This window comes from Ascaphus truei, chromosome 1 (assembly GCF_040206685.1).
Source record: "Ascaphus truei isolate aAscTru1 chromosome 1, aAscTru1.hap1, whole genome shotgun sequence".
Lineage (NCBI taxonomy): Eukaryota > Metazoa > Chordata > Amphibia > Anura > Ascaphidae > Ascaphus > Ascaphus truei.
The window spans coordinates 390,049,773-390,061,812 of NC_134483.1; the positions used below are offsets into that span (position 1 = coordinate 390,049,773).

General features: G+C 44.6%; 1 protein-coding gene across 8 annotated transcripts in view; it reads left to right on the plus strand.

The window, feature by feature from the left end:
- Positions 1–11,741, plus strand: part of LOC142501655 (putative ATP-dependent RNA helicase DDX60) — a 362,879-nt gene extending 351,138 nt beyond the window's left edge. For 6 of the 8 annotated variants that reach the window (XM_075611796.1, XM_075611833.1, XM_075611823.1 and 3 more), the window contains 4 exons: positions 3,770–3,862; positions 7,262–7,413; positions 9,058–9,120; positions 11,367–11,741. In XM_075611796.1, coding sequence (XP_075467911.1) covers positions 3,770–3,862; positions 7,262–7,413; positions 9,058–9,120; positions 11,367–11,466 — 408 coding nt within the window. In that variant the 3' untranslated portion in view covers positions 11,467–11,741. The remainder of the gene's footprint in view (positions 1–3,769; positions 3,863–7,261; positions 7,414–9,057; positions 9,121–11,366) is intronic. The other 2 variants (XM_075611815.1, XM_075611843.1) reach the window with 1 other exon arrangement.
- The last annotated feature ends 299 nt before the right edge of the window (positions 11,742–12,040 follow it).

Here is a 12,040-nt window from a genome sequence, read left to right on the forward strand (position 1 = left end):
AGTAGTAATTGGGATGACAAATTATAAAATATCATTATTTGATGATGATATTATTTTGACTCCGACTAACGCCCAGACCTCCTTACCTAATCTCCATAAAATATTATCAGACTTCGGGAAAATTACTCAAATAAAATTTTAATTATAGGTGGAGTTCCTCGTTTATCAAATACTTGGGTGTCAATGTGTCCAGGAACTATCATACGCTATATGAGAGTAACTACCCTCCTTTATTTAATAATATTAAAAAGGATTTGGCAAGATGGGAAGGATATCACTTACTTTTAGACGCTCCCTGTCCGTGTCCCCGGACTTGAACTGAAAAACCTCCAAAATAAAATGTTCCATTTTATTTGGCAAGGGAAGAGACCTAGAACAGCTATATCGGTTATGATGTTATGAGGGGGGAGGGAATGGGTGTTACCAAAATATTACCAGGCTGCCCAATTACGACATATTGTGGTGTGGAATGCTGACCCAATTTAAAACTGTTGGTTAGCCATAGAAACCCAATACGCGAAAACTCCTTCTCTGCAGATGAAAAAGTTTGAGCTGGGTGCAATGAGGCATACATGGGAGATTTGGACAAAATCCAAGAGTAAATTCAAACTTTCATCCAATATCTCACAGCTCACCCCGCTCTTTGAAAACCCCAAATTCCCACCGGGTTGCAACTATAAACAATTTGGTCAGTTTAAAATAAAGGGAATAGGAGCGATTGCCGATCTACTGAGCGATGGGAGGTTACTGAGTTTCCAGGAACAGACCAAATTTGATGCTCCAAATTTAAATACGTTTAAATACCTCCAGATTAGACATTTCTTACAACAATTTATCCAAAATTAGAATTCCCTCCTCTCACTAGTTTTGAAAAATTATGCAGGAAAAATTTCAGCCAACAAGGACTGATTACCAAAATTTATGCTGGTACGGAAGCAGCGATAGATTTACCGGCCTGAAATGGGCAACTGATTTGAATATTGAAATTGATAGAGAGGATTGGGAATATATATAGGCGTTTGCAGCAAACACTTCCATATGCATCACAATCAAAGAAAATATATATAAAATACTATTTTATTGGTATCTTACCCCTGCCCGATTGAGGCAAATCTACCCTCTGGTATCGGATCTATGTTGGAGAGGATGCGGGCAAAGAGGTGATATGGTTCACATTTGGTGGACGTGTCAGAAATTACAGAAATGTTCGATAACTATCCAATGTCTTATCAAAGAAACAATGGACTTAAGCATTCCTGTCGGCCCACTGACATTTTTGCTAGCTAAGCCAGTGGAGGATATCGACCGCCCAAGGAAGAGGTTGATCTCATTTATCTTGACAGCAGCCTCATGGAAGAAAGTGGCTCCCCCCTCTAGAAAAATTGTTGTGAATAGGATCAATGAGGTAATGCTGATGGAGAAATTGACGGCCTCTATGAAATAAACAACAGATGAATTCTACAAGATATGGGACTCATCGCTGGGACAGCATCCGGGTCCAACCTAAAACTGATTATATTAGATAGACTGTTACAGAGTCCTCAACTTACAGAAAAATAGTTAAGATGGAAAAATAGAGTAGTACCTTTTCATAAGGTAATAGATATAATAATAAAAGGACAAATTCTGAAAAAAACGATCTCCCCATACCTGGATAATTGATTGCCCTAGACCGAACATACCGAGATGTGGGCCTTGGCTGTCAGGTATGAGTGGGGATCCACTCATTTATAAATCTACCATTTATGTTCCCCCCCTTCTTCCCCCTCTTTGATCTATCTTTCTCTATCTTTTTCTCTCTTTTCGACTGGCGAATGTGACACCGACTGGTTGGGTTTAGATTGTTTCTGACTCTGACTAAAAGGGGATAAGTCCCTTAAGTGAAGTTGATAGTTCGATATAGGATTTCAAAGTTAAAGTCGATATTTTCTCTTTTAATCTTTGGTTTATTTTCCTGAAAGTGTAAGTGTACCTTGCCATAACACTATTACAGTATGTGATGTTGTTTATTCTTTACTTATCCAATAAAATATTTGAAAAAAAAAAAATGTCTGCCATCACATGGTACTACAACTAATCGGATTGTGAGATATACCATGTGAGGCATCACATGGTACACCCCAATCAAATTGGTTGTAGTACGTTGTGACCACTTCCATTTTTAAAAAAAGGATATGACATCACTTTAAAGGGATGGTGTCACATCCTTTCAAAAATGGCTGCCATCATATGGTACTTCAACAAATCGGATTGGGGGTGTACCATGTGGTATATCTCACAATCTGATTAGTTGAAGTACCAAGCAGCCATTTTTAAAAAGGATGTGACATCATCCCTTTAAAGTGATGTCACATCCTTTTTTTTTTAATTGAAGCTGTCAAATTATAGTTCCACCAATCGGTTTGGGGGTGTGCCATGTGATGCCTCACATAGTATGTCTCATAATCCGATTAGTTGTAGTACCATTTGATGGCAGCCATTTTGTTTAAGGATGTGACATTCCTTCCTTTAAGATGACGTCACATCCTTTAAAAAAATAACCTTGTCACATGGTACACCAGTCAATCAGATTGGGGGTGTCCCATTTGACACTCAAATATGATGTCACAGGCCTTAAATAAGGCCTGTCCCGTCTCATTTGAGCCTAAGACACCAACGGGACAACATCCGCCCCATTGGATTACAATATACAGATGAAGATAAAGAAGATAGAAGAAGAACTTACCGGCTGTTGAGGAGCATTGCGTCGAGTGTCAAAATGTTTCTTCTGTTGCTGTTGGACTTGGAATCAGAGGGTGAAGACGTCAAAAGTAAAAAAAATATTGATTGTACTTTTTCTCATTGATTTTTTTTTTTTTTTTTTTTTAGGTTGCCCATTGACTGCCAAAATGTTTATCTATGCTCCTTTCAGGCTATAGATAAATACAGTGACGAGCAATGCATTTTTTTGGCAAATGCTTGTTTTATTTAATTGTTATGCATTTTTGGTGCTTTTTTTTATTGTGGTGTATTTTTGGTGCTTGTTTTTTTTTATTGTGTATTTTTTGTACTGGATTTAGGGATTGTGTAAAGGGGATAGTTTCCACAAAGGTGGGTGGTTAGGCCTCTCGGGTGGGTAGCGGGAGTGGTTAACCACTTCATTACCATAGCGGTTACCACTGCTATGGTAGTGAAGGGGGTAACTCCTCCAGCAAGCCTAACCACCCACCCTGGGGCAACTACCCCTTTCATCCACCACTGTACCCCCAACAAAGCGGGTACTCAGGTTTAACCTTTCATTGACTTAGTGGCTAGCCGCTAAGGTAATGTAGCTGTTTTTATTTACATTTTAATACTCGTGTACTGTACATGAGCAGGGGCTCTCCGGAGCTGAACAGCATTGAATTCAGCCCCGGGGACCCCCTGCTTCCTGAGTTACAGGCCCCGGAATGGAGTGCCAGTATCCCCCTGCAATATTTAAATCTACCGCGTCACGTAACCGGGACATTTAAATGCATAGGAGATACCGGTACCTTATACCGGGGCCTGTAACTCGGGAAGCAGGGGGTCCCCAGACCTGAAATTAATGTGCTTCAGCCCCGGAGACCCCCTGCTACAGTACAGGCTTACCCCGGTTTAAGGACACTCACTTTAAGTCCACTCGAGAGTAAGGACATATTTTCAATAGCACCATACCACTGTGTCCGAACGCTCGCTTCGCGAGTACGGACACTTATTCTGTCCAACAGACCGCCGTAGTAGTGACGTGCTGATTCCACTCGCCCAATAGGCAACCGGTTGCTCGCGCATGTATCTGTCAGCACATCCTGAACAGCAATACCGGCTCCCTATCTATACCGAAGCATCGATAAGTGGAAAAAAGGTAGTGCTTCACTTTAAGTACATTTTCGCTTTACATACATGCTTTGGACCCATTACATACGTTAATGCGGGGTATGCCTGTACACTGTTATTACAATATAAATAAAAACACTGCGATCGCCCGTGAGAGCTGTGCAGGGAGATGCAGCACTCTTTGTGCAGCTCTTACAGACTGCGGCCAGATCACACGGGGGATAACTTTGAGAGAGGCTGAGATACCATCGCTGCTGTCCCGAACAGTATTGGCATTTTCCTACATGATTCTTTCTGAATATCGTGATAACACAAATGACAAACTGTTCAGTGGAAACATGCCAAATTGTTCGAGATGGCAGCAAAGTTATCAAAGCTACTAGAATAGGCCCCAGGCAGGGCCGCCAACAGAAATCATGGAGCCCAGGACAAATGAAAGGAGCAGCCCTCCCCCCCACAACCCATAGCGCACCTACCATGAATTTTCTTTTTTTAGCGTGCAACTTTTACTTAACTGTTTTCTTCTTATTGTAATACAGAAAAAAACATTATAATGCAATCTGTTTATTATACCCCCACAATACATATAAAGGTCCAATCCCACACATCAATAAGATAATGAATAGCATTTGGCAAACACTTCACTACAAGAAGATAACAGCTTACCTTATTGACTGGGGCCGGGGCAGGAGGCTGGCGCCGGGGGAGTGGGGTGGTGGGTGCATGCTCGCTATGGCGCTCCTCCTCCGTCACACGTTGGACGCCACTCATCTCACTCCTGCAGGTCGGACACCCTGTGCAAGCGCGCCGAGACCTCTGCGTGTGTGTGTGTGTGTGTGTGTGTGTGTGTGTGTGTGTGTGTGTGTGTGTGTGTGTGTGTGTGTGTGTGTGTGTGTGTGTGTGTGTGTGTGTGTGTGTGTGTGTGTGTGTGAACTCACTAATCTAGAAAAAAACCCAGATGTGAATGACTAATTTCCTGAACCCCTTAACCAGTGTCTGGATGCCCCCGATGCACATTTTTCAAAGGCAGCATCCCACCTGGGATCTTACCTGATCTGCAGTCCCTCAATGTCCAGGTACCCTCATGATATATACTGGAGGGGAGGTGTTCCCTATCTGTCTTCTGGGTTAGGGGGGATTCCGCTGTCTCCCATGTGAAGCTTGAGAGTCAGATCTGGAAGAAAGCAGTATAGGTTTTTTTGGTGTAGGTATAGCAGAGTTACGATATATAAGGTAAATAAGATATCCATATCCAGAGTGTGAGACAGAGAGAGGGAGACAGAGAGAGAGGGAGACAGGGAGACAGGGAGAGAGGTAGACAGGGAGAGAGGGAGACAGGGAGAGAGGGAGACAGAGAGAGGGAGACAGAGAGGGAGACAGAGAGGGAGACAGAGAGAGGGTGACAGAGAGATAGGGTGAGGGAGACAGGGTGACAGAGAGAGGGAGAGGGGGTGACAGAGAGAGGGAGAGAGGGTGACAGAGAGAGGGAGAGAGGGGGGGCAGAGAGAGGGTGACAGAGAGAGGGAGGGAGGGTGACAGAGAGAGAGAGAGAGAGAGAGAGGGGGGCAGAGAGAGGGAGAGAGGGTGACAGATAGGGAGAGAGGGTGACGGAGAGAGGGAGACAGGGTGACAGAGAGAGGGTGACAGAGAGAGGGAGAGAGGGAGAGAGTGTGACAGAGAGAGGGAGAGAGGGTGACAGAGAGAGGGAGAGAGTGTGACAGATAGGGAGAGAGTGTGACAGATAGGGAGAGAGGGTGACAGATAGGGAGAGAGGGTGACAGACAGGGAGAGGGTGACAGATAGGGAGAGAGGGTGACAAAGAGAGGGAGAGACGGTGACAGAGAGAGGGAGACAGATAGGGAGAGAGGGTGACAGAGAGAGGGAGACAGAGAGACAGGGTGACAGAGATAGGGAGACAGGATGGGTGGGTAGGTGACTGACTGAAGACAGGGGGGAGACCAGGGGAGACAGGGAGACAGGGAGACAGGGAGAGAGGGAGACAGAGATAGGGAGACAGAGATACTGTAGGGAGACAGAGAGAGGGAGACAGAGAGAGGGAGACAGAGAGAGGGTGACAGAGAGAGGGTGACAGAGAGAGGGAGAGGGTGGCAGAGAGAGGGTGACAGATAGGGAGAGAGCGTGACAGATAGGGAGAGAGGGTGACAGACAGGGAGAGAGGGTGACAGACAGGGAGAGAGGGTGACAGATAGGGAGAGAGGGTGACAAAGAGAGGGAGAGAGGGTGACAGAGAGGGAGACAGGGTGACAGAGAGAGGGACACAGGGTGACAGAGAGAGGGACACAGAGAGACGGGTGACAGAGAGTGGGAGACAGGGTGGGTGGGTAGGTGACTGACTGAAGACAGGGGGGAGACCAGGGGAGACATGGGGGGGTGCAGATGAGGCCCAGGGGAGGCCGTGGGGGGACCAGGGGAGAGCGTGGGGGACCAGGGGAGGGCGTGGGGGGACAAGAGGAGGGCGTGGGGGGACAAGGAGACAAGGGGAGGCCGTGGGGGGACCAGGAGGCCGTGGGGAAACCAGGGGACTAGGGGAGGCCATGGGGGGACCAGGGGAGGCCGTGGGGGGACCAGGGAAGGCCATGGGAGGGACCACTGGAGGCTGTGGGGGGACCACTGGAGGCCGTGGGGGGACCACTGGAGGACCACTGAAGGCCATGAGGGGACCAGGAGAGGCCGTGGAGGTACCAGGGGAGGCCGTGGGGGGGACCACTGGAGGCCATGTGGGGACCACTGGAGGCCATGTGGAGACCACTGGAGGCCGTGAGGGGACCAGGGGAGGCCGTGGGGGGGATGAAGGAATGCCGTGGGAGGACCAGGGGAGGCCGTGGGGGGACCACTGGAGGCCGTGGGGAGGCCAGAGAAGAGACCAGTGGGGGGGGGCAGAGAAGAGACCAGTGGGGGGGGGCAGAGAAGAGAACAGTAGGGCCTGGGGGCCAGAGAAGAGACCAGTGGGGCCCGGGGGCCAGAGGAGACCAGTGGGGGGCCAGAGGTGACCAGGGGAGAGGCATGGGAGGACATGGGACATTGCTTACCTGCTCTGTGCTGGACAGAAGAAATGGTGGCTTCACAGCTCAGTCTGGCTGCTAGCCAAAAAAAAAAAAGGGGGGGGGGGGGTTTCCGGCAGGGGAATTGTAGGTATCGTCAGCGGGTACTGTTGCCAGGGGCGACTGGAAGGCTGGATTTTTTTTTGTTCAGATGGGCACAGCCGTGCTGGGGCCCGGGCGGCCGGGCTCCCCTGAGTCACGGGGCCCGGGACGCCAGTGCCTTCTGTCCCTCCCTGTTGGCGCCCCTGGCCCCTGTACCTGGTGCCATGAAACTCTTCATATCTTTCTGAATTGCTGATAAATTATATCATTCCATAAGCAAGATATCAAATATTTCCATAGTAAGATGTCATGTATTTCTACAGCTTTTGATGCAAACATCCTACATTAATACCAACGCAATTCCTATTCTACATCTGGAGAAAGAAGATGATTGTGGAAGAAGAATATTACTCAATGCTTATGTGCTGGATTTTTTCAAACATGGTTCTATGGATGCAATTACACGAGATAACTGGTAAGTACATATATAATATTTCATGCTCAAATGCAGTTTGATTCTTCTAGCAGAAGTTTCACATACTCATCTGAGCTCAATTAAACCTTGGCATTCTTTCTGTTATGCCATCTGATGGGGGGCAACATCTACTGTGCTCTCAAATGTTTGACCCTTAACCCCTCCATCCCAACCTTCCCCCTGGGTCACCTCACCTCTCCTTCCCCATCCTCCCCCTGGAGTATTTAAGCCTCTATCCCCACCTTCCCCCTGGGACTCAAACCCATATTAAAAATGAATAAAAACAGATTTTTAATTCTTAAGAAGTGTCCAAAAAAATCTGTTTTCTATATATTTTTACATTTCTTAAATGAAATGTGTTTTTAAATGGATGGAGTATCTAAAGGTGAGAGTAATGGGATTAGGGATGGATGGAGGATGATTTTAGGGTGATGGGAGCAGTGTTGGTCAGGAAAGGTGAAGGGCAGACATGGAAAGGGATTGGAAATTAAGGGCCTTTTGTTCTATTACATCTAAAGAAAAAGGTTTTCTTTTGAAAATACTTTTTAATTAGATTTACTATAACATTTTCAGACTTTAAAAAAATCAAATATTTAGTGTGATAGATATCGTTATCGCGATCAATTTCTTGAATTTTTTTTGTTATTGCCCAACAAGTCTTCCTACAGTATGTTGTTATCTATGGTAAATGATCATACCATATTTGACACTTGATTTTATTTCATATTCAGAAGAGCCTTATGCATATTTAAAGCTTTTTTTAAAATCCGTTAATGTATTATCCTCTTCCACCTCTGGGGCCCTATTCTACATTTGCACCACCTCTTTGCTATGTACCGTATACGTAAATACTTCCCCACATTTCCCCTGAACCGGCCACCCTCTAGCTCCAGAGAACATGGTTCCCTCTTGTTGAAACCCTTGCACCATTTTAGTAACCAGTCTTTGTACTGTATACTCTAATTTATTTATTTCCTCCAGGAGATAGGGTCTCCAGAAATTAACATGGTACTTTTCTGTAGCTGACACTTAACCAATGATCTATAAAGTGGCATTAATAGCTCTTCCCTTTCTTCTGCTTATACCGTTCTCTCTATACAATCCATCAGTCTGCTGACTTTCCCCATTGCTCTGCTATAGTATATGTCTTGTCTACGTTGAAGTCAGTTGAAATAATGAATCTCAGGTCCCTTTCCGCTATAGTGGTTGACATTATTATTTACTGTATGTATTAATTCTGTAATCGGCCATTGAGTTTTTGTGGCCTAAGTATCAGCAATTCTTGCTATTAAATGGTAGTTGCCACACTCTTGATCATTCCTCTAATCTACCTAAATCATTAATCTTTTTGTTTATCCCTCCTTGAGTATAAAGCATGAGGTGTTTCTTCAAAAAAAAAAGCATGTCATGATAAAGATATTAAAGAGCACCCAGTACAGATTCCTGAGGCACTCCACTGGTCACCTTCCCTGCTTCATCGATCCAGATCTGAGGAGGTTTAAAACCACTAAAAAAGCGCATTAGATATTTTTCCCAAGCTTGATAACCGAAGTGTAAATTTTGTCTTAATTGGTAACATGATACAGAGGCAAACACATGCAAACATACCCTTTACTGATTGCTATTCAATATTTCTTGTTGCAGCATTCATGAAGGGGATGCCTACATGCTGTTAAAGGATTTTGTTCTTGCCGTTGCAGCTATAAGGTATAGTGTTTTCTATTATAATTGTAAAGGTAAAACCACTGAAGCCTAGCTTCACTAAAGGGTGCTAAGTTAACACACCTTAACTCCGAGAGCTAAGGTATAGTAACATTTAGCACCCCTTAGTGCAGCGGTGCGCAAATTGGGGGGCGTGGGATTTTTTTGGGGTGCGCGGGCATTTGCAGAGGCCCTGCGCTCTTTCCCGAGGCACTTAAATTAAATGCGGGGAGATCGCGTGAGGCCTCTGCAACTCAATTACCAGGATTCTGAATTGTTGCTGGGAGAACGCGGCATCAAATGACGTCGCGGTGTCGTGGAGTGACATCACACATCCGTCTCCATGGCAACGGGGTCACATGACGTCACATCATGTGACATCGCCAAACAAGGTAAAGGGGGCGCGAGAGCGAGGGGGAGCAGGCAGGGGGGCGCAGCTCCAAATGTTTGCGCTCCCTTGCTTTAGTGAAAGTGGGTCTGAGGCCTAGATTCGCAGTATAAAAAATGGGATTGCGTATATATATATTCATATATATATCACTTAACTGATATAAACCAGACTGCTGGAGTGGGTGCTACTATCAGAGTACCTATAAGATACTGTACTTTACAAAAATACCAAAGGGATAGGCACACCAAAAATATGCAAAAAAAAGAATAATCTTTTATTGGCCCAAAATTTCAGCTACACACTGGATATAGAAAGGTCTTCAGACTCTGGATGGTGCAGGACCTCTGATAGTGATGAGGCCTAGGTAGAATTTAGATGGTGTCCCAGCCCCCTAAGGGGCTGGGGGGCACCCTCATCCCTGATGGGAGAGACTCACAGCCCTTCCAGTCTCTCCAACCTCCAGACCAGAACTGACTACTCTCTTTGGCACTCCTCCCTGACACCAAGGAGGGGCAGGCATAGTGTCTGTACCACGATTGGCTACACACAACCACTATGACACTGCCTCTCCTATAAATCAGAGAGGAGTTTGAGGGACGTCAAAGCCCCAGGATTAACCTGTCACAGCCTGCAAGTCTATCAGGGCTTCTATGACAGGACACTTGTATGGGTTCTATGCCCGTGATTGTTTATCCCTCTATCCCTCAAAATTTAGGGTTAAAAGCAGTATCATTTTTTTCTATCAGGTTATAAATAATAGTGTGGTAAATGCTACCAGAAAAGTTTTGCTCCAATGTTCTGTAATTAAAAACAAATGTCTCTGTGCTCTCTCCCTTAACTTTGCATGCTAACAAGATTTGTTATGTTGGGTGGAAGATAAGGAATGATACAGTAATTACCTCCTTAGGAATTGAACCTGCTCTCCCACTTAGAAAACAAGGGCATAGTTTTGTAAGTGGTGCTAAACCACAAAACACCTTGCTGCCCATTTGAACTGCTTAGTAGCTCTGGCTCTTTTTAACAAAGGTGCAGGGGAAAGTCATTAAAGGTGATCTTGGAAATTATGAGTTAAGGGGAAAAAAAACTTATGTATTAGCCCTGTTAGGACCAATATGTCAGGCCCAGAATGTGCACTCATGTTAAGCTTCCATTTTGTCTGGTCATAACTGGTTAAGATTCTGTAGTCAGCCTTTTGCTGAAATATAATTCATAAATGCACTCAGTTTCTCTGCTAAATTACATTTCCTTTCTTCCTGGTCAGGATATTACTAGATACTTTTGTGATGTCAATTTCCTGGTGTTTTAGTAGAATATAATAGAATGGTTCTCTGCAAGAAGCAAAATAGTGTAATATAGTTGCAAGACTCAAGGTCTCTTTTGATAACAGACAATGAATAAGCTATGTATTTAGACAATTGCTTGAATTGAAGAAGACACGTCTCAAAAGTCACGCCACTAATATGTCCTGCCCCTAAATCACGCCTCTAATCAAAGCAACGCCCAAGACACACCTAGTATACGCCTATGATACGCCTATGAAAAGATGGATTTCTTCATCTTCGCCGCTGTCTGTCGGCTCCCCTCTCCCTGCCGTGCGTGCGCGCGGCCCTCATATTGAAAGGCTGACTAATGTCAGCCAACTAAAAATCCGCGCGCACGGCACTATAGAACGTGCCTAAGGCAATGAAGGGGTAAACTGAAGTACCTGGTTTGTTGGGGGAAGAGGGGGTGGGTGAAGGGGTTTGTTGCCCCAGGCTGGGTGGTTAGACCTACTGGGAGGTGTTAACCCCTTCATTAACTTAGGTTTTAGGTCTACATTAATATGTTCCTTTGCTAACTTATCTTTCATCTTTTTTTTTAGTGTTTCATTGAAGGAATTGTGTGAAGATGAGAATGACACAGTCGTGTTGGCTTTCGAGCAGCTCTCTACGATGTTCATTAAAAAGCTGAACGCTGTATAAAGATGGAAACAACTGAACGTCCTTATGATCTACAACTCTGTGAAGTGTTTCCATACCTACATTCATGGAATTATGATTTTATTTCCTTACATTTACTATTTTACATATGTCCTCTATATAGATATACAGACATTCTTCCATCAGCAGAATTAAAATAAAATGCAGATTTCAGATATCTGAGAAAAACAAATGTAACTTGATTTAATTTGGTGGAAGTTTCTATTGCAGTTTTTTGAATGCATATTTTTTCTTAAACTGCCTCATAATGATAATAAAATTATAAACATACGTATGTTCTTTCATTCAAGGTGGTTGAAAGTTTGCATGCTATTTTACAGTACAGAAAGAAAATGCTGTATTGGCGGTTCACAGCCGTCCCGTGAGTGTTTAAGGAAACATTAAGCGCAATTGTAGAAAAATGACAAATTTATTGTGCACAAAAGGTCATACACATGACAAAAAATAGCTCTGACGCATTTTGTCCTAGAGATAGGACTTTGTCAAATAATTTTTTTGTAGCATCGTTCTTTGGGAGTCAATCCCTACTTCTTCTATATTTTACAGTACATCATCT